General features: G+C 44.1%; 1 protein-coding gene across 1 annotated transcript; it reads right to left on the bottom strand.

Moving 5' to 3' along the window:
• Positions 1-150: 150 nt before the first annotated feature.
• dnajc25 (DnaJ (Hsp40) homolog, subfamily C, member 25) lies at positions 151-23565 on the bottom strand. The gene is made up of 5 exons (XM_056291014.1): positions 23200-23565; positions 20727-20879; positions 11099-11469; positions 6004-6103; positions 151-562 (listed from the first exon to the last, which is right to left on the bottom strand). Exons 1-5 carry the CDS (start codon positions 23512-23514, stop codon positions 440-442), a joined length of 1062 nt encoding a protein of 353 aa, XP_056146989.1. The 5' UTR covers positions 23515-23565; the 3' UTR covers positions 151-439.
• Positions 23566-24288: the final 723 nt, after the last annotated feature.

Genomic DNA, 24288 nt, shown 5'->3' with positions numbered 1-24288 from the left:
GACTCATGCTGCAGGTGCCGAACTCCCCGAGATGCAGCAAAGTCCGGTATCCGCCCAGCTTCCGGCACAACTTCCACCATGAAACACGTGCACACACACACACACACACACAAAAGCAGCTGGGGGGAGGGGGGGGGGGTGAGTCAGAGATGAAGAGGAAGTGGAAAATCTTCGTTTATTAATGACCGGAAACACAAGAGTTTCCAAAAGGAGCAAGAAAAAAATAAAACTCGAACATTACAGCCCTCCGCGTGCAGGTTCGCCTCTCTATGGTCTTTTCTGACTCGGATACGGTCGCTAGGCAACATCTCTTACTACGTAAACAGGTTGTGTCACTTCGTCCTGCCGCACACATGCCAGTGACGTCACACAGGCCGCGCGTCGCCTCTGTGTTGTGTATCGTATGTCGGCACCACAATGTGCAGCGGGCGCCGGGCCGTCAGTCGTCGACGAAGGTGAGCCGCCCGGGTCCCTCGTTCTTCATCCAGCGCCGGTACCTCTTCATCCGGTGGTCCGTGGCCATTTTCACCTTCATTTCCTCTTCCTGTTCGTGTTTATACACCTGGGTGACATGAAAGGAGAGGGCAGAACATCAGCGCCGGGTCGCGTCCGACTGGACAATCCTCCAAGCAGTCAGTAATTCATCTGTCAGTCAGTAATTCAGCTGTCAGTCAGTAATTCACCTGTCAATCAGTAATTCATCTGTCAGTCAGCAATTCATCTGTCAGTCAGTAATTCATCTGTCAGTCAGTAATTCAGTCAGTAATTCAGCTGTCAGTCAGTAATTCATCTGTCAGTCAGTAATTCAGCTGTCAGTCAGCAATTCATCTGTCAGTCAGTAATTCAGCTGTCAGTCAGTAATTCATCTATCAGTTAGTAATTCATCTATCAGTCAGTAATTCATCTATCAGTCAGTAATTCAGCTGTCAGTCAGTAATTCATCTGTCAGTCAGTAATTCATCTGTCAGTCAGCAATTCATCTGTCAGTCAGTAATTCATCTGTCAGTCAGCAATTCATCTGTCAGTCAGTAATTCAGTCAGTAATTCAGCTGTCAGTCAGTAATTCATCTGTCAGTCAGTAATTCAGCTGTCAGTCAGCAATTCATCAGTCAGTCAGTAATTCAGCTGTCAGTCAGTAATTCATCTATCAGTTAGTAATTCATCTATCAGTCAGTAATTCATCTATCAGTCAGTAATTCAGCTGTCAGTCAGTAATTCATCTGTCAGTCAGTAATTCATCTGTCAGTCAGCAATTCATCTGTCAGTCAGTAATTCAGCTGTCAGTCAGCAATTCATCTGTCAGTCAGTAATTCATCTAACAGTCAGTAATTCAGCTGTCAGTCAGTAATTCATCTATCAGTCAGTAATTCATCTGTAAATCAGTAATCCATCTATCAGTCAGTAATTCAGCTGTCAGTCAGTAATTCATCTGTCAGTCAGTAATTCATCTGTCAGTCAGTAATTCAGCTGTCAGTCAGCAATTCATCTGTCAGTCAGTAATTCAGCTGTCAGTCAGTAATTCATCTGTCAGTCAGTAATTCATCTGTCAGTCAGTAATTCATCTATCAGTCAGTAATTCATCTGTCAGTCAGTAATTCATCTATCAGTCAGTAATTCAGCTGTCAGTCAGCAATTCATCTATTAGTCAGTAATTCAGCTGTCAGTCAGTAATTCATCTATCAGTCAGTAATTCAGCTGTCAGTCAGTAATCCAGCTGTCAATCAGTAATTCAGCTGTCAGTCAGTAATTCAGCTGTCAGTCTGTAATTTATCTGTCAGTCAGTAATTCATCTATCAGTCAGTAATTCATCTGTCAGTCAGTAATTCATCTGTCAGTCAGTAATTCATCTATCAGTCAGTAATTCATCTGTCAGTCAGTAATTCATCTGTCAGTCAGTAATTCATCTATTAGTCAGTAATTCATCTGTCAGTCAGTAATCCAGCTGTCAGTCAGTAATTCAGCTGTCAGTCAGTAATTCATCTGTCAGTCAGTAATTCATCTATCAGTCAGCAATTCATCTATTAGTCAGTAATTCAGCTGTCAATCAGCAATTCATCTGTCAGTCAGTAATTCATCTATCAGTCAGTAATTCAGCTGTCAGTCAGTAATCCAGCTGTCAATCAGTAATTCATCTATCAGTCCGTAATTCAGCTGTCAGTCAGTAATTCATCTATCAGTCAGTAATTCATCTGTCAGTCAGTAATTCAGCTGTCAGTCAGCAATTCATCTGTCAGTCAGTAATTCATCTATCAGTCAGTAATTCAGCTGTCAGTCAGTAATTCAGCTGTCAATCAGTAATTCATCTGTCAGTCAGTAATTCAGCTGTCAGTCAGTAATTCATCTGTCAGTCAGTAATTCAGCTGTCAGTCAGCAATTCATCTGTCAGTCAGTAATTCATCTGTCAGTCAGTAATTCAGCTGTCAGTCAGCAATTCATGTCAGTCAGTAATTCATCTGTCAGTCAGTAATTCATCTGTCAGTCAGTATTTCATCTATCAGTCAGTAATTCATCTATCAGTCAGCAATTCATCTGTCAGTCAGCAATTCATCTATCAGTCAGTAATTCATCTATCAGTCAGTAATTCATCTATCAGTCAGCAATTCATCTGTCAGTCAGTAATTCATCTATCAGTCAGTAATTCATCCGTCAGTCAGCAATTCATCTGTCAGTCAGCAATTCATCTATCAGTCAGTAATTCATCTGTCAGTCAGCAATTCATCTGTCAGTCAGCAATTCATCTATCAGTCAGCAATTCATCTGTCAGTCAGCAATTCATCTGTCAGTCAGCAATTCATCTGTCAGTCAGCAATTCATCTATCAGTCAGCAATTCATCTATCAACCAGTAATTCATCTATCAGTCACTTTTAATATTACTCAGAATCACAAGTCAGAAATACTGATGGTGCCATGCTGAGTCTCCAGAGCCCAGCACGACAACTTAAAACTGTCTTCTAGGTCTTAAAACTGTCCTCTAGGTCTGACTAACAGCCAGAAAGAAGCCCTCAGGAGGGAAAAGTCATTATAACACAGGATCTGACCTGCTTCACAGCACACACACAGAGGAAAACACACACAGAGGAAACACACAACAGAAACAAAACACGAGACGAAAAATCAGTGATGAAAACAAACAACAACAATAATAACAACAACCAACCACCACCACAACCACCACAATCACTACCGCAACTACCGCATTCACCACCACTACCACCACCACTAGCACAATCAGCACCCCACCACTACCACCACAATCATCACCTCACCACTACCACCACAATCACAACCAATCACTACCACCACAATCACAACCAATCACTACCACCACAACTACCATCACATTCACACCCCTATCACTACCACAACCACCACATTCACCACCACAATCACAACCACCACTACCACCACAATAACCACAACTACCAGCACTACCACCACCACCAGCACTACCACCACGTTCACCACCACCACCACAACAGTAAAGGCACATGGACACACAGAGCCCATGATGCCAACTCAGGCCTACGGAGAGTTCAGGAGAAACACCTAAGCTGGTTGAGTCAGGCACAGTTAAACGTTAATAAGTAAAGACGTGCTTTAAGATGAGTCTTGAAATCGCCAATCAGATGGTGGAAGGAGGAGAATTCCATAGTTTTTGGGGCAGTGATGGAGAAGGCCCTGTCCCCATAACACTCAGACCTGGATCTTGGGACAGACAAGACGTCTTTGGTCAGACGATCTCAGTTCTCTCACAGTGAAATGGGGACAGGAGCTCTGGAAGGTAAGAGGGGGCGAGACCATTTAACACTTTGGTGGGTAGGGAGGCGAGAATGGGAGTAACGTGCTCCCTCTCAGTGGACCTTGTTAAACCCTCGCTGCTGCATTCTGAACTAGCTGGAGACAGGAAAAACAAGACTGGGTGACACCAGAATATACCGAGGTGCAGTAATCCAGGTGGGGGGACACGAAGGCATGGCGGACGTTCTCCAGGTCAGAAGTGCAGAGGATGGATCTGAGTTTGGAGATGGAGCGGAGCCGCATGAAGCTGTATTTTACCACCTTACCGACTGTTTGTCAAACTCCGATCTTGAATCGAACACGACTTCCAAGACTTTTTACATGTGATTTAACACCAGAACGACAGGGATTCACTCCGACCCAAAACCACCCCGTTTTAATGCAAACATACTTAATTTTAGGAGCACTCCTGGAGCGGCAGGTCTGTACCCCCCCCCCCCCCCACAAAGTTATTAAACTTTGAAAATCCAAAACTGTCAAAATGACCGCCTTGGTCGTTCTAGAGGGGGCGCATTGGGCAACACGCGTCCGATACCGAGATGTGGGGCACGAAGACGTTGGCCCCATGCCGAGAGCAGCCAATGAAAAATAACAGAATCAACGACGGTGTTTAGTAAACAGAGGTGCAGCAACAGAGGTTAATGCTCTTGCTACGCTATCAGCTGAAGATGAACTGTACCGTCCACAACCGCAAAACACTGCAGAGGGTTGTGCGGACGGCCCAGGACATCAGTGGATGCCAGTTTCCCTCCATCCAGGACATACACAATGGACGTTGTGTCAGCAAAGCCCGTATTATTAAAGACCCCAAACCCCCCAACTATGGACTGTTCCAGCTGCTACCGTCAGGCAAGCGGTACCGCAGCCTCAAAGCCTGGACCAGTAGCCTCCAGGAAAGCTTCTTCCACCAAGCAACCAGGCTTCTGAACAAAGAACAATAAAGACACTAAAGCCTGGTCCCGGTCTGATGGTACTGACCTGTGGTCTTCAGCGGATCATCGGTTTACACACACTCACACACACACACACAAGAACTTAGCCATGGGCTGTTGTGGAAAAGTGAGGTTTTTAACCTGCTTTTAAAAGTGTTCAGTGTGGGGGCCTCTCTCAGGTCCTCAGGCGGGGCGTTCCATCCACTTGGGGCGTAAATACAAAAGGCAGCTTCCCCTGCTCTAGAGTTAGTGAGGTGCGAGGGGCGGTTAAAAGACCACTGAGTAGGTAGCTTATTCACATTCTTCTTTCTATTCGTGTGTCAGGGGTGGGCAGTCTTATCCAGAAAAGGTCCGGGTGGGTGCAGGTTTTTGTTCCAACCAAGCAGTTGCACACCTGATCCCACTAACCAACCAGTAGAGTCTTGGCTTAGGAACTTTATTAGGACACACAGGTGTGTGCAACTGCTTGATTGGAAAGAAAACCTGAACCCATACTGGCCCTTTGTGGACAAGACTGCCCACCCCTGGTACACCACATTCTGGATGCTTAATACCGGCCTCATCAGCACTGTGCCAGCTACTGTTTTCCTTGCTGCTTTTTAAACTGTGTCTGGTTGTCTTGTTCACTGTTGGTTTGCTGCTGTTAGTTTCTTACAGGGACGTATCTGATCTAATCTGATGTCAAGTTAAAGAAGGGAGGAGATAAAGGTAAGGAAAGAAGACGGGAGGAAGGAAAACTTATAGAATGAGGAAATTAAAGGTCCAATTCATGATTTAACCATATAACTTTTTTTTTGATCCCCCCCCCCCTTTTTTTTCTCCCCAATTGTACTTGGCCAAACACCCCGCTCTCTGAGCCGTCCTGGTCTCTGCTCCACCCCCTCCGCCGATCCGGGGAGGGCTGCAGACTACCACATGCCTCCTCCCATACATGTGGAGTCACCAGCTGCTTCTTTTCACCTGACGGTGAGGAGTTTCACCGGGGGGATGTAGCATGTGGGAGGATCACGCTATTCCCCCCATTTCTCCCTCCCAAACAGGCGCCCTGACCGACCAGAGGAGGCGCTAGTGCAGCGAACAGGACACACACCCACATCCGGCTTCCCACCTGCAGACACGGCCAATTGTGTCTGCAGGGACGCCCCACCAAGCCGGAGGTAACACGGGGATTCAAACCAGGACCCCTGTTTTTTGGTAGGCAACGGAATAGACCGCTGCACCACCCGGACGCCCTACACATGGCAAGTTAAATGTATGTTCACATCCACAGACCTCAAAGTTATCTCGTATCCAAAGCCGCTTCTCCAGGAAGACTGTTCGAAGCTGTTCATCCACTCTGTCAAACTGAGACTGGGACATCTTCATGTGCAACCTGGGGACGAAAGCAGAAGGACAACACTCTTAAACCAGTTCAAACAGGGAGGAGGTTACAGTAAACCAACACTGACCGCCAGGCACGTGACTGCAGATGGTGCGGGTTCACAGCCCCTCCATAAACAAAACCTGAAACGAGGGCAAGAGAACAAGAAACACCCTCCAGTATATGAACCAGGAAAGAGTGCACAGTCTCTACGTCTTTCCCCCTCCATTTGCTCTGCTCAGACGCCGACAGTAGGAGAAACGGTGTGAAACGGGCGGCTCCATGTGACCCAGTAATGTGAAGACTGGTTGTACTGAGCAAAGTTCTGCTGGGTGTCAATGTCCATACGTCCATTATCCAAACCCCTATCCTGCTGTCAGGGTGGCGGGGCTGCTGGAGCCTATCCCAGCAGTCACTGGGCGCCAGGCGGGGAGACACCCTGGACAGGCCGCCAGGCCATCACAGGGCCCACACACACACACACACACACACACACACACACACACACACACACACACACACACACACGCACACACATTCACACCTAAGGACAATGTAGTACGGCCGATTCCCCTGACCTACATGTCTTTGGGCTGTGGGGGGAAACCGGAGCACCCGGAGGAAACCCACACAGACACGGGGAGAACACGCAAACTCCACCCAGAGGACGACCCGGGACGACCCCCAAGGTTGGACTACCCCGGGGCTGATCTTATATATATATATATACATGTATATATACATGTATATATATATATATATATATATATATATGTATATATGTATGTATATATGTATGTATGTATATATATGTATATATGTATGTATGTATATGTATGTATGTATATGTATATATATATGTATGTGTATGTATGTATGTATATATGTATGTATATATGTATGTATGTATATGTATGTGTATGTATGTATATGTATGTATATGTGTATATATATGTGTATATGTATATATATATGTATATATGCATATATACACACACGTATATATATACATATATATATGTATATACACACATATATGTGTGTGTATATATATATGTATGTATGTATATATATATATAGCGTTTTTTTCTGAAACCGTTAATGGTGTTGTGAGGGCTCGACAAATGAGGAGCGGAATATCAACACGGCTACAGGAAAAAAGACCTTACTGCATAGCCGTACAGGCCTGTTTCATGCATCTCACACTCATCAGCTGCTAATGATTTAAGAATCATACAGATTACGTTGCCCAGCGTCACGCCCCTAATGTCGGTTGGACAGCGACCAACCACATGGGGAAGCATTCAAACTATAACAACCAATGGGGTAGGTACTTATGATGCACAGCAACCAATGCAGGGGTAGAAAACTTTACAACCAATGGGACTGGGGTGTGTTTTGAAAAGCATTTAGGGGCCAGGGCGCTGTAGAAATGGCCTACATTAGAAATATAACAAGGTAACTTATGTGAATTACATACTATTTTATTATTTGCAGACCTGATATGGCCACCTTGAATAATAGAAACGAATTGGCCACCAGCTGTAGACACCGAAAAAATATCCCCTTTGTAACTACAAGTAAAACATCTTTATTACCCCCCCCCCCATTAGATGATACACATATGACATTTATTAAAGTTTTTTTTATATTTTTTAAAATATTTTAACTGCCTGTCCTTCCAACTGTGCCCCAACACCACCCCAACATATAATTCACATAAGTTACCTTGTTATATTTCTAATGTAGGCCATTCCTACAGCGCCCTGGCCCCTAAATGCTTTTCAAAACACACCCCAGTCCCATTGGTTGTAAAGTTTTCTACCCCTCCATTGGTTGCTGTGCATCATAAGTACCTACGCCATTGGCTGTTATAGTTTGAATGCTTCCCCATCTGATTGGTCGCTGTCCAACCGACATTAGGGGCGTGACGCTGGACAACATAAACGGTATGATTCTTAAATCATTAGCAGCTGATGAGTGTGAGACGCACCAAACAGGCCTGTACGGCTATGCACTAACATCTTTTTTTCCTGTAGCCGTGTTGAGATATATATATATATATATATATATATATATATATATATATATATATATATATATATATATACATACACACATATATATATACACATATATATATACACACACATATATATATACACACATATATATACATACATACATACACACACACACAAGTGTGTATATATATGTATATACATACATACACGTATATATATATATACACACACACACACATATATATATACACACACACAAGTGTGTATATATGTATATACATATATACATATATATACATACACACATATACACACACATATATATACGTATATATACACGTGTGTATATATATACGTATGTATATATGTGGGTATATATACGTGTGTGTGTATGTATATACACACACACACACACACACACACACACACACACACACACACGTATATATATGTAGGTTTTTTTCGGAAACCGTCAATGGTGTTGATAAAAGTGCTTAAATAAAGGGGCAGAATATTAAGATAGGTGTAGGAAAAAAAGTTTGAATATTTTATATATGTATAGCTATCCATTCTAGAGAGATAAACAACAACACCACCCAGTACCACACTGGCCCACATATAAAACTGTTTTTTTCCGTCAATCACGTCTGGAAAAAGTGGGGGTAGTAGTTTCACTAGACTTTTGAATATCATTTCAAATTGACGACAGCAGGTGCCAGCATCTAGACGGTAGGTATGACCTGCAGGATAACACCGTTTAATGTGAAACTCGGTTGAATCGGTTCGTCCGTCGACACGTTTCGTCACCGTCTCAGCGAGTCCTGCAGTCTGGGATACTGACTGCAGGAAATGGTATCAGAAAACCTTCAGCCCGCAGCTAATTTCACCTTTGCTTTATTTGAATATTGGCTTTTATTTTAGCTAAATAATACATAAATTTCTTTATCACATTTTGTTATTACATATGAAATTAATAAATACCTAAAATTATTAAATATTTATTAGATTATCAAAAAAAAAACAATTTTAAAAGACGTTAATATCAGCTCCCATACATGTGGAGTCACCAGCCGCTTCTTTTCACCTGGCAGTGAGGAGTTTCACCAGGGGGATGTAGCACGTGGGAGGGTCACGCTATTCCCCCCAGTTCCACCTCCCTCCTGAACAGGTGCCCCAACCGACCAGAGGAGGCGCTAGTGCAGTAACCAGTACACATACCCACATCCGGCTTCTCACCCGCAGACACGGCCAGTTGTGTCTGTAGGGACGCCCGACCCAGCCGGAGGTAACATGGGGATTCGAACCGGCGATGGTAGGCAATGAAATAAACTGCTACACTACCCGGACGCCCAATGGAAAACACACCTGGAGTGGAACGTATTTCCCTATGCTTCCCAGTTCAGTGCCCTCAACAGTATCATGTATAAATGTCAGTCAAGCTGACGGACATTATGGGAAACACGTTTCTGGCCGTCTTCGCAATCTGCAGTAACATGGCAGGGCAGCCCTGAGACGACTCACAACATTTCTTAACACAAAAATAAACATTTCTGCAAAGACAAAACTGGTGGCAGCCGTTCTGTGTGTCATTACCCAGCAACTTCAAACACATTCACAAATAATAATAACAACGGTTATCGTATGACTCAATTTGTTTTTCCTCCTCCATTGCTCGCGGATGCGCCACTGCTGCGGCTTGGCATGGCGACATAGCGCCATCTGTAGGGTTTGGCGAGCTAAACTATTTATAGTTCTGGGGTCAGGAGAAAAATTTAACTTGAATATGAATCAATTTTTTTGGAATTTGTGAATCAATTTTGAATCCCCCTCGTCCCCTAGACCAGTGTTTCTCAACCGGGGGTCCGCGGACCCCTAGTGGTCCGTGGTGTAATTGCAGGGGGTCCGTGAAAATAAAATATCTTTAAAGAAAAAGATCCTATGACATTTATAGAAATAGGATTATTTTACTCAAATGTGACTGAGACCTTTATCTACCTAAACTATAAAGGGTAACAGGACTTTTTTCTCTAATTACATCTGTTTCACAAGTTTAATTTATTGTATTTTAATAAGAGATCTCGCTCCCGTTTGCATTGTTAAAAGTTACTGCATAAAATTCTGTTGTTTCATATATCTGAAAGTTACTGAATACATATTCTGTGTTGTTACATATATCTGAAAGTTACTGAATAAATATTCTGTTTTGTTACATATATCTGAAAGTTACTGAATACATATTCTGTTTTGTTACATATATCTGAAAGTTACTGAATACATATTCTGTTTTGTTACATATATCTGAAAGTTACTGAATACATATTCTGTTTTGTTACATATATCTGAAAGTTACTGAATACATATTCTGTTTTGTTACATATATCTGAAAGTTACTGAATACATATTCTGTGTTGTTACACATATATCTGAAAGTTACTGAATACATATTCTGTTTTGTTACACATATATCTGAAAGTTACTGAATACATATTGTTTGGTTACATATATCTGAAAGTTACTGCATAAGAATTCTGTTTTGTTACATATATCTAAGTTACAACTGAAAGCTCTTATTTTTGCCCCAAAGAGTGAATAAATGCTATAATTCAATTTAAATTGCAGTTTCTACTGTTTCTATCAAATTGCAACCCCCCTCCCCCAAGATCAGGTGGAGGGGTCCTCAGGGTAGATCAAAAATACGCAGGGGGTCCAGGACCCTAAAAAGGTTGAGAACCACTGCCCTAGACCCCTAGTCTATATTATTATATTGTCTGAGAAAACATGTTGCAGTTGCTTTTGTATTACAAGTAAATGATTATCACAGGATTGGAGGGTGGTGCTGGGGCAGTTGATGACATCCACCATATCAGTCCAATAATCCATCCTTTTGTCTGTCTGTCTGTCTGTCTGTCTGTCTGTCTGTCTGTCTGTCTGTCTGTCTGTCTGTCTGTTCATCCAGCTTTACTCTACCCGGGCAAACACCAACCTGATAATGTAGAGTTTCTCCTCCTCTCCGTACTCCTCACCACAGATGTGGAACCGGTAAATCCAGGAGACGTACCACCGCACGTAGGTCACCAGGTAGTAGGGGAAGAGCACTATTTTGCACAGCAGGATGTCAGAAAAGTTCGGCTTCTGGTAACCTCCTTTAATATCAATCTTGTTTTTGATTATGTCCCGGATCACTTCCTCCTCCTGTTCCCGGATCTCCTCCTTGGAGCGGCGGTTTTTCCCCTTCTCCTTAGCACGGCTGAGGAGGCCCTGTTGCTTGGCGATCTCGGTCGCCTGGATGCGGTACTTGGGTACAGTCACTAGGTAATTGATGGTCTCATTGTAGCTGCTCTGCCAGCTGTAGTACTGAAGAAAAGAGAGGGGAAGTGACAGAGTTAGTCGGGCTTTAGTCAGTTTGGTTTTCGCCGTCTGTGTCCTGTTCCAAAGAAAAACGTTCGAAAGCCTGGATAAAACGTTAAGTGATGAGCTGTGGTCATCGATCTTGGGTCTTTCAATGAGACAAAGTCAGAGGCGGCCAACTGAGGGCTGCGTGTCGCCTCCCAGCCTCAGATGAATTTCCAGGAGAGCTGGACATTTTTTTAAAGGGATATTTTTTGCAGTGACCGGTATTCCACTGGGTTTCTCTGCTCTATTTGTGACTGACCGACTGACTGGACCCTGGCGGGAAGTTACAGAACACAGTTTTGGTTTGCAAAGACAAGCATGCTGTAAGCCCCACTGCACTGCCCGATGGCAACAACAAGCAGTGCTGATGGTAAGATCTGGTCTTGGGTCACATCACACTATCAGATGTGATAAACATAAAATCTTTTTTAATTTGGCAAGAACGTTTACAAAAAGTGAGACTTGGTGGGTTGGTCACATTAAAACTGTGTTTCTCCAAGTTTTGTTCCACCACGGCACACTTTTTGAAGTGAAGGAAATTCCCACAGCACAACACTACTACACAAATAATTTTTAAACTAAAATGCAAGCGCACATTTCCGTTAAATAATAAAACACCAGCTTATCCGATATATAATCAGTTTTAAATGGAATGTGAAATGTTTAGTTAATTGCATCATGGCCCAACGGTCGGAAAATGCCATCAGAGTAAGGGAACTAAATAAGAGAACAATGGCATCCATCCCAGTATATACAAGTAAGCCCAGATAAAAACTATGAAACTGTAAACAGTGGATCTTGCACAATGTCCACAGATGGTGAAAGATGATAAAAACTGCAGCATCTGCTTGGGCTTTAACAGGCCTGGTTTGATCCTATATAGACTCTAGGATTAAAGTTTGCTGGATGGAAAAGACAATGTCCTCCAAGACAAATCTCCAATTATTCAGCATATTGTCGCTGAAAGAAATGGTGGAAAACGCCAGGTCCAGAATCTCCCTCGAATGAGGAACTGGCCTGAGATCTGTTGAACGGGACGGGACGTTTACGGAGGTTTTGTTTTCATGCTCCTCAAATTGATCCGGTGACCCTCACGTTCCTTGTGGATGCGGGCATGGCAAACCTGGTGGAGCCTGTGTCAGTCGAAGATGGAAAAGCTTTATCATAGTATGAAAGGGATCATCCATACGGTTTTGAATTTATCCGCTTTTATTTTTGGAGGTCCTAAACCGTAAATGCGGAAGTGCAACTCACTCCATATCAGAGCTGCTAGATTCTCTCTCGTGGAAAGCAGCACTCATTCAGGCATGTAAAGGCTCTTCATGAGTGTGCTACATATTTATTCCTCCACTTCCTTTAGACATGAAAGTGAAGGATGATTCAGTATCTCATAACGACTTTTTCCCCTTGCTCAATAAACTTCTGCCTCGCTTTTTTGCCACTTCATGAAAAAAAAGTCATTTTTGGTGCATTATACGGTACAAACTGATTCTAGTATCCCGTACGGTTGATGCTTGTAACTTATATTGATGTTAAAAGTGTTTTTTTCTGGTTCTCTTTGCATCGACTATCAATGCACAATTATTACCATCAAGGAGTCTGTTTCCATCCCAAATAGGCCCTAAGTGATGACGATGCCGTCAGTGCCCCAGAATTGCATGCTGGGGAAAGCCTTAGCATCCCAGCAAACATCAAATTCTCAACGCTGAAGGTCCAACTAAACGTGCCCCAACTCCTGTCTTAAAGCTGCTGCAATTTTATACATTAACCCTTGATATGCTGGTACAATGACTGACTTAGCATCTTTTGAACCACAACTCAGGGGTGGCAGTGTTTTTAGTGGTTAGCATCGATGCCTCGCAGCAAGAGGATCCTGGGTTTGATTCCTGTCCCCACGTTTCTGTGGGTTTCCTCCATGTATACTCTGGTTTCTTCTCACAGTCCAAAGACGTCTTTATCAACGGGGTTGGCGTCTCTAAATGGGCCATTTGGTGAGTGGTGTGTGAGTTAAGGTGTGTTTGGGTCCTGTGACGTACTGGTGACAGCTGTTACAACGTTACAGTTTCATTTAGCAGACGCTTGTATCCAAAGTGACGTACATCTGAGCGTTAATACAACACAAGCAAGGATCTAGTCAGGAGATGACAACGCAAGTAAGTGCCAAAAAAAACTAGGTTCAGATCCGACAGGACATAGGTGTCAACAGGCAGTGCACAGAGGCAATGCATAGGGTGCATAGAAATGAATTTTTAGAAAAATATATATTAATACCATCAGGTGTGGAGGTGTTGGAGAAAGAGCTGGGTCTTTACCTTCTTCTCAAAGATGGAGAGGGACTCAGCGGATCAAATGGAGTTTGGTAACTCCCACCGGGGAACTACAGAAGAGAAGAGTCTGGCTAGTGACTTAGGGCCCGCTGTGGCGGAAGTGCCAGGCGCCTTTCGTTGGCAGGGCATACTGAGCGGGCCTGAGTTTAGATATGAATGAGGGAGTTCAGGTAGGCAGGAGCTGTTTTAGTTGCTGTTTTGTAAGCGAGCGTTAAGGTTTTGAATTTGATGCGGGCAGTGGAGGGATATGAACAGAGGAGTGACAGGTGCTGTTTTGGGTTGGTTGAAGATCAAATGCGTTGCCGCGTTCTGAATCCTTTGCAGAGGTTTGAAAGTGCATGCAGGGAGACCTGCTCAGTTGCAGTAGTCAAGGTGTGATATTACAAGAGCCTGTACCAGGAGTTGTGCTGCATGCTCATACAGGTAGGGTCTAATTTTCCTGACGTTGTACAGGGCAAATCGGCACGACCGAACAATCGAGGCCACGTGAACCTTAAAGGTTAGCTGGTCATCAACCATGACACCCAGGTTTCGGGACGACTGTGTGGGCATGAGTTGGGTTGATCTGAGCTGGATATTGATCGGCTGTTGTAAGGATGGACTGGCTGGGATGAACATAAATTACTGAAAGAAAAGTGAAAGAAATGTTCATGATCTTGATTTTATTCAAATAAAGTTAAACTTGGCCCATTTTGTCACCATTTTGATGGGGCGGGGGGCATGAAAATGTTTCTTCCTCCAAAGGGGGGCATGACAGAAAAAGTTTGAGAACCACTGGTTTAGAAGCTGACATGAGCTTCGTCAAAGTATCAAGCGAGATAGTCTCACAAGCTGCAATAACAGGGACTATCAGTGACTCACTGTACAGATATGAATTTGGTAAGACAGGATCTGCAGGAGTAGCTGGAGTTGAAGAACCAATTTTGTTTATGATCTCATCAACCTTATTACAGAAAAAGTCCAGGAACTCATGGGCCGTGAATGGTGAGCAGCTAATAGACTGCTGCTTTTTAGTAAACTTAGCTACATTTTCAGAGATATCTGGGGCTATGTTTATTAATATTGATCAAGCAGAGAGAGACGCTGCTTTTGCAGCAAATAAAGCAAGGCAAGGCAAGTTTATACGTATAGCACCTTATCATCACAGAGGTCATTCAAAGTGCTTTACAGGCAAAAGATAAAAAAGCACGCTTGTATTTCAATAAACACTCATCCCAAGACAAAAAACAAAAAAAAACCTTCCAATTTTGATTTTTGCTATTTACGTTCCCGTCTCCTGCAGGCCCACATAAGAGCATGTGTCTTGTCATTAAACCAGGGTGTAGGCCTCTCTAATCGCCTAGCTCTGGTAGTGAGAGGTGCAACTGAATTGAGGAGACTAGACTAGCCACATTTAAGTCACTAGTGAAATTTTAAACAGAGTCAAGTTACCACAGTGAAAGGAGCCAAGACTTCAGGCAGCTGCTGGCCAAATGCAGCTACAGTGGAGGGACCAATATGGCGAGTGACAATTACATCTGTGCTGACATTAACTGGACAGGCCAATAGTGCTTCAAATTTAACAAGAAAATGATCTGACAGCAGATGTGGCTGGAAAGATATTCAGATCAGAAACCGCTATTCCTTTAGATAAAACCAAATCAAGGGAGTTACCGCTGCCATGAGTCGACTCTTGAACAAACTGAGTGAACCCAAAAGTATCAGCTAGTGCCAGAAAGGCTTTACTTAGAGGATCAGCAGCCTTATTCAGATGAATATTGAAATCACCTAGAATTAGAATCTCATCGGAATGAGCAACAAGGCCTGAGACAAATTCCCCAAATTCATCAAGAAATAATGAGTAAGAGTCAGGAGGTCGATAGAGTATCACAATCTGGACTGAGCCGAGTCTATTGATGGCTGAGAGAGACGGACTTAGAAGAGCGTCAAAGGATTTGAATTTAGATTCAAGTCTAGAAGTCAGATTGAAAATAAACTTACATATTAAGGCAACACCCCCACCTTGTTTATTTGCCCGAGCTACATGGGCATAAGTACAGTCGGGTGGGGAAGGTTCATTTAAGAGAAGGAAAACATTTGGTGTCAGCCATGTCTCACATTACCCAATCATATCAAAACTATGTTCAAGTATCAGATCACTTATTAGTAAGGCTTTGGTAGACAGTGATCTGATACTTATAAAACCAAATGTAAGTGTCTTGTTGAAGTGATCAGTAGTAGGCAGAACTTTAGAGCTACCAATAGGTGAAATATCAATTGGAATTAGACACCTTGCATTATTAGTTGACGATTTTGAAGATCTATGCTTTGAACGATATGTGGTCACACTTTCGATAACATTAGATGTTTGGTTCTGTAGATCATTAGATACTTTGTTGCACATTTCACCACCAGCAGTAGAAGGAATGATTATTAGTGTTGCGATTCCCGATACAGCAGGGAAGTGAGACGTCTCAATGATATAGACCAAGCTGTCAGTCTGATAATCTACATATATTAGGAGAAATTCCCTGACTAAACATATGAAATAAACTAGTTGACTCCACATCCGCACTAGGGTTAAACCTAGCAATACATGCTCTGTCCAGATGAACGGATTCAACTATCTGTGATTTTCTTACCTGGATTACTGAGCACGCATGAAGACATTTAGACTCATTTTGTAGAGGATTGCCTTAAACTTGTAGGCACGTAAGATGGCAGCCGTCATCATTTTATAATGATGTGATTGCAACCATTCTCAAATCCTCTGTGAATAGTACAAATGGCTATTGAAACGCTAGTTAATGCTAATGGCAATTTGCATATGAAACAGATCGTTATACCACTGTATTGTTTATAAGGGGGGGGGATACCTGCAGTCATTTGAGACTGAAGAGGTCACTTAGATAAGTGATGAAATATTTCTCTTTCAAGAAACATGTCCATATGAACTGATTCAACTTTCAGTGATTTTAAACCTAGCAGGCTCTCTTATCATCTGCAACCTGCTGAATGATAAGTCCCTAATGTCAAACTAAACACAGACAGCTATCTATATTGCTAGACAAAAGAGCGGTGCCGTTCCCAGCAGGGTGAATGCCTTCTGCTTTCAGCAGGTAAGGGTGGCCACAGGAAGAAGATCAGTTATCAACAAACCCAAATCCCTGCTCATTAGAGTAATGAGCCCGCCAGTGGTTCATTGAGGCCAGCCTGCTGTGGATCTCATCATTACCCCTCACAGGTAAGGGACCAGAGACAATTGATCGATGCCAATGCATCTTTCTGGCAAACTCGAGCATCCTGACTGGCCTGGCTTTTGTGATCTCTGATTACTTCTTCCTAGCATTATTGGTGACATCACTAATAACAATGTTGCTGAAAGTAGTGGTGCTGTGTGCCTGGGTTCCCCATTTCTTCCTCCATGATGCCAGCACCCTAAGATTATCCTCTATGTTGGAGACTCTGGCCCCGGGTAAACAGTGAACCAAGGCTGGCAAAGCTAATCTGATATTGCAGGTAATGGTGTCTCCTATCACTAGCATGTGTTGCTAGTCTCTGTGGACAGGAGTGGGAGAGGGACGCTGGCCAGACCCTGGCCAAAACCAGGGGCGAAAACCAGTTTGCAGTCAGGAGAAGTGACTGCAGACCAGGCCACACAACCAGTGGCTTGCACTTGCGAGCCGACGAGGTTCAGCTAGTAGTGCTAACAACAGCAGGTCTGCTGTCAGGCCCGGGGATAAGGCTATCTGGAGTGCCCGTCACATCTAACTTAATCCTAGTCAAAAGAAGTTGCTCTACCTCACGGACACGTCTCTCTAGTAGAGACCTCCTGTCCGTAACTGCGGAACAATCACCACACACCATCGTTTTAACGAGGCTGCTTTGGCTGCAAATGCAATAGAGCTAACTGCTAAGCTAGGCTAAGCTCAAAGCTAGTAAACAGACTAGGAAAAAAAAGCTGCCCACTAACAAAAGAGTGGTTTGAGAAAGAAAACTAGCGAATCTAGCAATAACTGAACTAAGCACAGAAAATAGCAAAATCAGTACGACAGATGAAGCGGGTAGAGCACAATAAAGAGAAGACAGTGTAAGAGAACAAGCAGCAGTTATCGATCTCATGAAGGTGGAAGCTGGAAACAGCTGTCCTATTAGAGGCTGCAATACAGGTGGTGAAGTCAGAGTCTCCTCCTCCGAAACCAATGATCACCTGCTATCCATAATCTATATATAGAACCTGTAGGCACGGGGCAAGATTTTGGTCTCAGAAGCATTTTGGTTTCCGTTTCAGTCCGAGTAGCATTGATGTATTGATCAATCACGTTTGAATAGGAGGCAATTTTGACAGGAACATGCTTTGGTTGCATGTGCATGTTGGTAACAGTCCGTGTGGGGAGCGAAAGAGGCAAACCGCCTCGGCCGAAATAGCGTCTGGACTTAAAACACCTACAAAAAGTACCGATGTTTGTGTATTGTGTGGGGAAACGTTCGACTCGTGTCGACTACTTGTGAAAAAAATCCAGTCGTAGCTGTCATCTCTCAACTCCAACTCCATTCTCACGTGTCAAGTTGCTAATCTGCATGTAAACAATGACGGGCCCACGGAAGATGAAGTCTTCATAGGAAACGGAACTGAGCAGCCAGCGGCCACACCGGAAGCCCCGAAATCCTGGCCATTGTATCAAGGGGTTCCAAGTCTGAGATCGATTTACTTGTGTCCTACTTCAGTTTGTTGCACAATACGAGTTTGCCAATAGTTTACCATTTGAACTTGGACGTGAAGTACGTGACCTTTGACTCTTGAATCTAATGTGGGTAATATGGGAAACCGCGTCCCCTTCAGTGTTACAAAGATGTAAACAGTAGTGACATGCCAACAAAGCTGAAACATCAGGCCAGTGTTGAGCAATGTCAACATGAACGAGAACAGATTGTTTTCCCCCTCTAGGACAGAGTTCATGCATTTTTCACCAATGGTTTTCAAAGCCTTTTCCATGACTTCTCCACGACGTTATCTTAATTTCCATGACCATTAGAAACGAGTCTCTAGAGTTCCCACTTAAAAAGGTGTTTTTTAATCCTAAATATGATGTGAAAGTCAGTCTGTATTTCAAATACTGTGTACGAGCCACTCTACTGTTCAACAACTTCTGCAAGCCATTTTTGTACTTGCCCAACTGAAGACACTGGCTGTTGAAACTGCACTTGCCTAGTATACTGTTGACAAGGTTGCAAGCTGACTGATGTGAAAGCTAGCCAGCGGAGGCATGTTAGCATACTGAGACACACTGTCTTTACCGGCCATTACTTTTTTTGTTAATTGGTCAGTCTTTAAAAATGTTGACGCTGCTTTAATAATGAATTTTCCAAAAAAAAAAATTCCAAAATTATCCATAATCTTTCCAGGGCCTTGAAACTGTATTTTCAAATTTACTAACCGCCAGGTTTTTCATGACTGTTTTCATGACCCTCCTCGGAGTGTGATAACTCGTTTTTGAGAGGAAAAGAAAGGAAAGGAAGGTTCTCTGGAAAACAACATTACACGCAGAGGTCTTGAAGCAACGTGATGTGTGTTATGTATTTGTTATCTGTAATACACAATTACTGAGGGTCCTCCATCCATCCATCCATTATCCAAGCTGCTTACCCCAATCGGGGTCGCGGGATGCTGGAGCCCATCCCAGCAGTCACTGGGCGACAGGCGGGGAGACACCCTGGACAGGCCGCCATTCCACCACAGGGCAGACACAATCACACCTAGGGACAATTTAGTATGGCCCATTCACCTGACCTACATGTTTTTGGGAAATTAGTGAGGGTCACGTCGAGGAAAAATTCTCAAATGATTTTTTTTTTTATTCTTCCACACATGACTTTTTTGCCTATGATCATTCCTTAGATCTTATCCTTTTCATTTCTTCTGGAAGCTTAACAAGTTCTGCTGCTGTTCACTGCATTCTTTACATTTCCGGGGTTTCCACAGAGGCATTATAGTATTTCACTGATATGCAAAACATCATCACTTACTGCGCACCTGCTAGCTTTCCAAAACAGGGAAATTACCGGTTATGCCTGACCAGAATGTCTGGCAGGGGCAACATCAGGTTAAACCACCGAGCATAACAGATCACAAATGATATTTTATCTTGTAGCATCTCAACACATAAACTGATAGCATGCAGATATATATGAATATTAATCTAACATAGTGGGACTTCAAATTGTCTCATTACTTCAGTCAGCACCAAACTGGATGTTTATCAGACATTAACTATCTTTCCATTCACTTTAGATATTTAACCAGCCAAACATACACGCAGAATAGCAGTGCATAGCAGACAAATCTGTCAGCAACCGGATATCACGAGATTTCGTGTCATAGTCATGAAATTCAATCTATGGAATCGTGCTGGGGGACACGATGTCACTGGAATTTTCTTGTCCGGCACCATTAAGTTGTATCCAATGCATTCCTATGGGCCAAGTTTTTCTTGCGCAAGTCACGTTATCAAGATGCTGGCTCTGGCCTCCCGGGAGAATGCCGGTCCCTTACATATATTTGAAAACACAAAAACTATGGCGGTTAGGGTTAGGGTAGTTTTTGTGTTTTCAAATATATGTAATATATGCATTCTCCCGGGAGGCCAGACCAGCCAGAGCCAGCATCTTAATAACGTGACTCGCACTAGAAAGACTTGGCCCATAGGAATGCATTGGATACAACTTCGTGGTGCCGGACAAGAAAATTACACTGACATCGTGTCCCCCAGCACGATTTCATAGATTAAATTTCGTGACTATGACATGAAATCTCGTGATACCCGGTTGCTGACAGACACGGCCTCAAGTGTTGACTGCATTTAGCCGGTGGTAGTTATCCAACACCTACGTGATACATGATCTTGGTCCTACCTGGAAAATAGATATGGCACAGATGGTGACCAGTATGACAACCCTGACATCCACTTTGGGTGCCAGTTGTCTTCGGTAGTAGGCATAGTAGTGGCGGTAGTACTCCTCAGGGTGATCCAACATGTAGTCGTAATCCTTACGAGAGTCTTCATCCTGCAGCATCAAATCCAGAAGGATACAAAAACAATCATGACTGCACACTTACCGTCAAAACATTCATTCAAGACCAGGAATCAGGAACAGGAACACTTTGTCATTTCACCTCATGTACTTGCGTACATGACATGACACAAAATGCCGTTTCCCCCAGCCCACAGCAGTGCAACACAAAGACAAAAACACATTCAAAAACTACAAGAACACACATATCCAAACTAACACACATATCCAAACTAAACAAAAAACCACTGTCCAAGGGAACGAACGCCAGCCAGGATGAACTGTCGGAACCGCCGGTCTGCATGGGCTAGCAGTTAGCTTAGCCCGCCCTGCTTCCACGTCCTGTCAGAACGCCCAGGACGTTTGCTCCTCGGGCGCAGCTCCAGGCAAGGGCCGTGGTCCCCGGGCCCACCGGACGAAGCAGACCAACCTCTCCCAGCTGATCCAGCGCCAGCTCTCCCAGCCAGACACACTACCCCGCTCCTTCAGGAAGCGCGTCACCGCACTCCAGCATATCAGCTCCCTCACGCCTCTGGCCGTACAAGCTTCCGATGGCCTCACAGTCTCACCATCCCACTTCTGACACCAATGTAGCAAATTTGGGGGGCAGCCGGGGTACCGCCAAAGCCGGGACACGAACCCGGGTCCCCCATACCACGGGTGACTACCTTTAACAGTCGACTAAAGGGTCAGACCCTTTAGTGACTTAGGGTCCCGTTGGGGCGGAAGTGCCAGGCGCCTTTCATTGGCAGAGCGTAGTGAGCGGGACTGAGTGTAGACCCAAATGAAGGAGTTCAGGTAGGCGGGAGCCGTTTTAGTTGCTGTTTTGTAAGCGAGCATCAGGATTTTGAATTTGATGCGGGCAGCAACTGGGGGCCAGTAATGTATGTAATGTAAAGTGTACTGCATTTCATGTTAAATCATATAAATAAAGTTTGACTGAGTATCACAACAGGCCATACACTGTGTAGTGTAAAACTCCCTGTAACAGGTGATCATAGGGGCAGCACGGTGGTGCAGTGGTTAGCGCGGTCGCCTCACAGAAAGAAGGTCCTGGGTTGGAGGCCCGGGGTAGTCCAACCTTGGGGCACACAGAGTGTACAGCCCGTCGTAATACTCACTGTAATGGTTTCAACCTTGCACACCGAACTTATTCTAGCCAACTTTTTCGTCATTGCTCAAAGTTTATGTGCAACGAACACTAAAATGTCCAATTGCATACTGTCAGAACAGAGAACATGATGGGACTTGTACGTGAAAAACAAAGGTGCAAGGAGGCGCTAAGTGCTACTAAGGCTACTGCTAATACAAGCGATAAGAGTTCAGATGCTGTTGATATGGTGGAAGCAGAGCAAGCGTTAAAATATACAAGGTAACAAACTGCACAGCATGGCAGTGTCCTGTGATTTAAACAGCAAATACTAATTAGGTTTCCTAATAATAACAATAATCATAATCATATTCATCCATCCATTATCCAAACCGCTTATCCTGCTCTCAGGGTCGCGGGGGTGCTGCAGCACCCCTAAATTGAACCCCAGCACCCCTACAATTGAAGAGATTTTTTATTTTTTACTGTATGTCCATGTTTAATAAGCTGAAGAAATGTCAAAACCATATCCAGTATATGGTTTAAATGTAATGTTTTAACAACAAAAATACAGCACACCCCCCCGTGCTTCGAAAATGGTTTGATCCACCCCCCCAAATTTATCTTGCCTGGCCGGCCAGCACTCTGGGTGCTCAGCACCCCTAAAGCTCTGGTCCTAGAATCACCCCTGCTGGAGCCTATCCCACGATAATAATAATATACAATTATAATAATATTATAATATATAATATATAATAATTACTATTCTAATATTAATAATATAAATATAGTAATTATAAAACATGTATTATTATTATTTATTATTATATGTATGTGATAATAAATAACTGTTATTATCGCTACAATAACAATAGTGACTAATGACAGGCCCACTATGAAGGGATTTGATGCCAGGAGGAGATTAGCAGCTGGGCAGCCGTCACTCAGCAGCTGGGGAAAGTGCCACATTGACAAAGCAGGCTGACGTCAGCATTTACGCGGCAACGTGACCGGCCGACCACCCAAAACTAATCGGTCCCCTGTGCCCGCGCGCTGTAACGACCCGGTGACGTGCACGACCGAAACACGTGCGTGTATGTGCACGTGTTTCATATGTATAACATATGTATAACATTCTTCTTCTTCTTCTTTGCCCCCAACACGTGGAGCACACACACGCCACACGCACGCCACACGCACGCACGCCACCAGCGCGGCGCCCACCTTCAGAGTCTCGTAGGCGGTGGCGACGAGCAGGAACCTCTTCCCGGCGCTCTCCTGCGTCTCGCCCTCCAGCCCCGGGTCCCCGGTCCTGAACTTGTCCGGGTGGTACTTCCTGGCCAGCTGCCGGTACGCTCGGGCGATCTCCGACTTGGACGCGTCCCTGCTCACGCCGAGCACGTCGTAGCAGATTTCCGCCCCGCAGTAGAGCCCCTCTATCAGCGCGTGCACCCCGGGGACGGACGAGGCGGCCAGGATCAGGATCACGCACCACGTCCACGGAGGCACACACGGCCCGGGCTCCCTGGGCGCAGCCATGTCCGCACGCCACCGCCTCGCCGAGGGTCGCGCAGTGTTTGCGTCATAAGGATTCGACTCTTCCTCCTTTTTTTTTTTTTTTTTAGGTTCTGTCGGTGGTTGGCAAACAACAATTCGGCTCATTGCCGCCATCTGCTGGAAGGGAGTGCGGACCACGCTGTCTAAAAAAAAACTCAGTCCAACAAGTTATTCTAAGATATTGAAATAAAATGAATAAAACACTCGTTTCCTGAATTCTTTGGAGAATTGCTGTTAAGTCTAACGTTACCTCTTCCTTTCTGAGGTGTCGAAACAGATCCCTTCATTCTGCCTCATTCAATTCAATTCAATTCACTATATAGTCATTAAAGCTAATGTGCAGACACGTGTGAAACCAAATTCACCAAACAGTGCGAGACAGACACAGACAAACACACTATAAGATATACACACATGAAGACTAAAAGCTAAATATAAAGTTAAAAAAAAGAGCACGACTATAGACATATCTACAGACATTCAGTGGGTAGCCAGGTTCAGGTGGGCAGCAGCTTGTGGAAAGAAGCTGTTTTTGAGTCTGGTAGTGCGGGCTCTGAGGCTCCTGTAGCGCCTCCCAGAGGGCAGGGGGGAGAACAGTCCATGGTTCGGGTGGGTGGGGTCTCTGCTGATGCTCAGACCCCTTCGAAGGCAGCGTTTGTGATAAATGTCTTGTATGGCTGGGAGCTGGGTACCGGTGATATGCTGGGCCGCCTTGACGACCCGCTGCAGAGCTTTCTGGTCTACTGAGGTACAGTT

This window comes from Lampris incognitus, chromosome 12 (assembly GCF_029633865.1).
Source record: "Lampris incognitus isolate fLamInc1 chromosome 12, fLamInc1.hap2, whole genome shotgun sequence".
NCBI classification, from domain to species: Eukaryota; Metazoa; Chordata; class Actinopteri; order Lampriformes; family Lampridae; genus Lampris; species Lampris incognitus.
Note: the sequence above shows the minus strand (reverse complement) of the source record. Positions and strands in the feature narration are given on the sequence as shown.

Excerpts from the sequence above, each read along its gene's own strand:
- dnajc25 (XM_056291014.1), bottom strand. The coding sequence starts at position 23,514 with ATGGCTGCGCCCAGGGAGCCCGGGCCGTGTGTGCCTCCGTGGACGTGG. Across the intron at positions 11,470-20,726 it reads GTGCCATATCTATTTTCCAG|TACTACAGCTGGCAGAGCAG; the intron begins GTAGGACCAAGA and ends TCTTTTCTTCAG. Across the intron at positions 563-6,003 it reads GGATACGAGATAACTTTGAG|GTGTATAAACACGAACAGGA; the intron begins GTCTGTGGATGT and ends CATGTCACCCAG.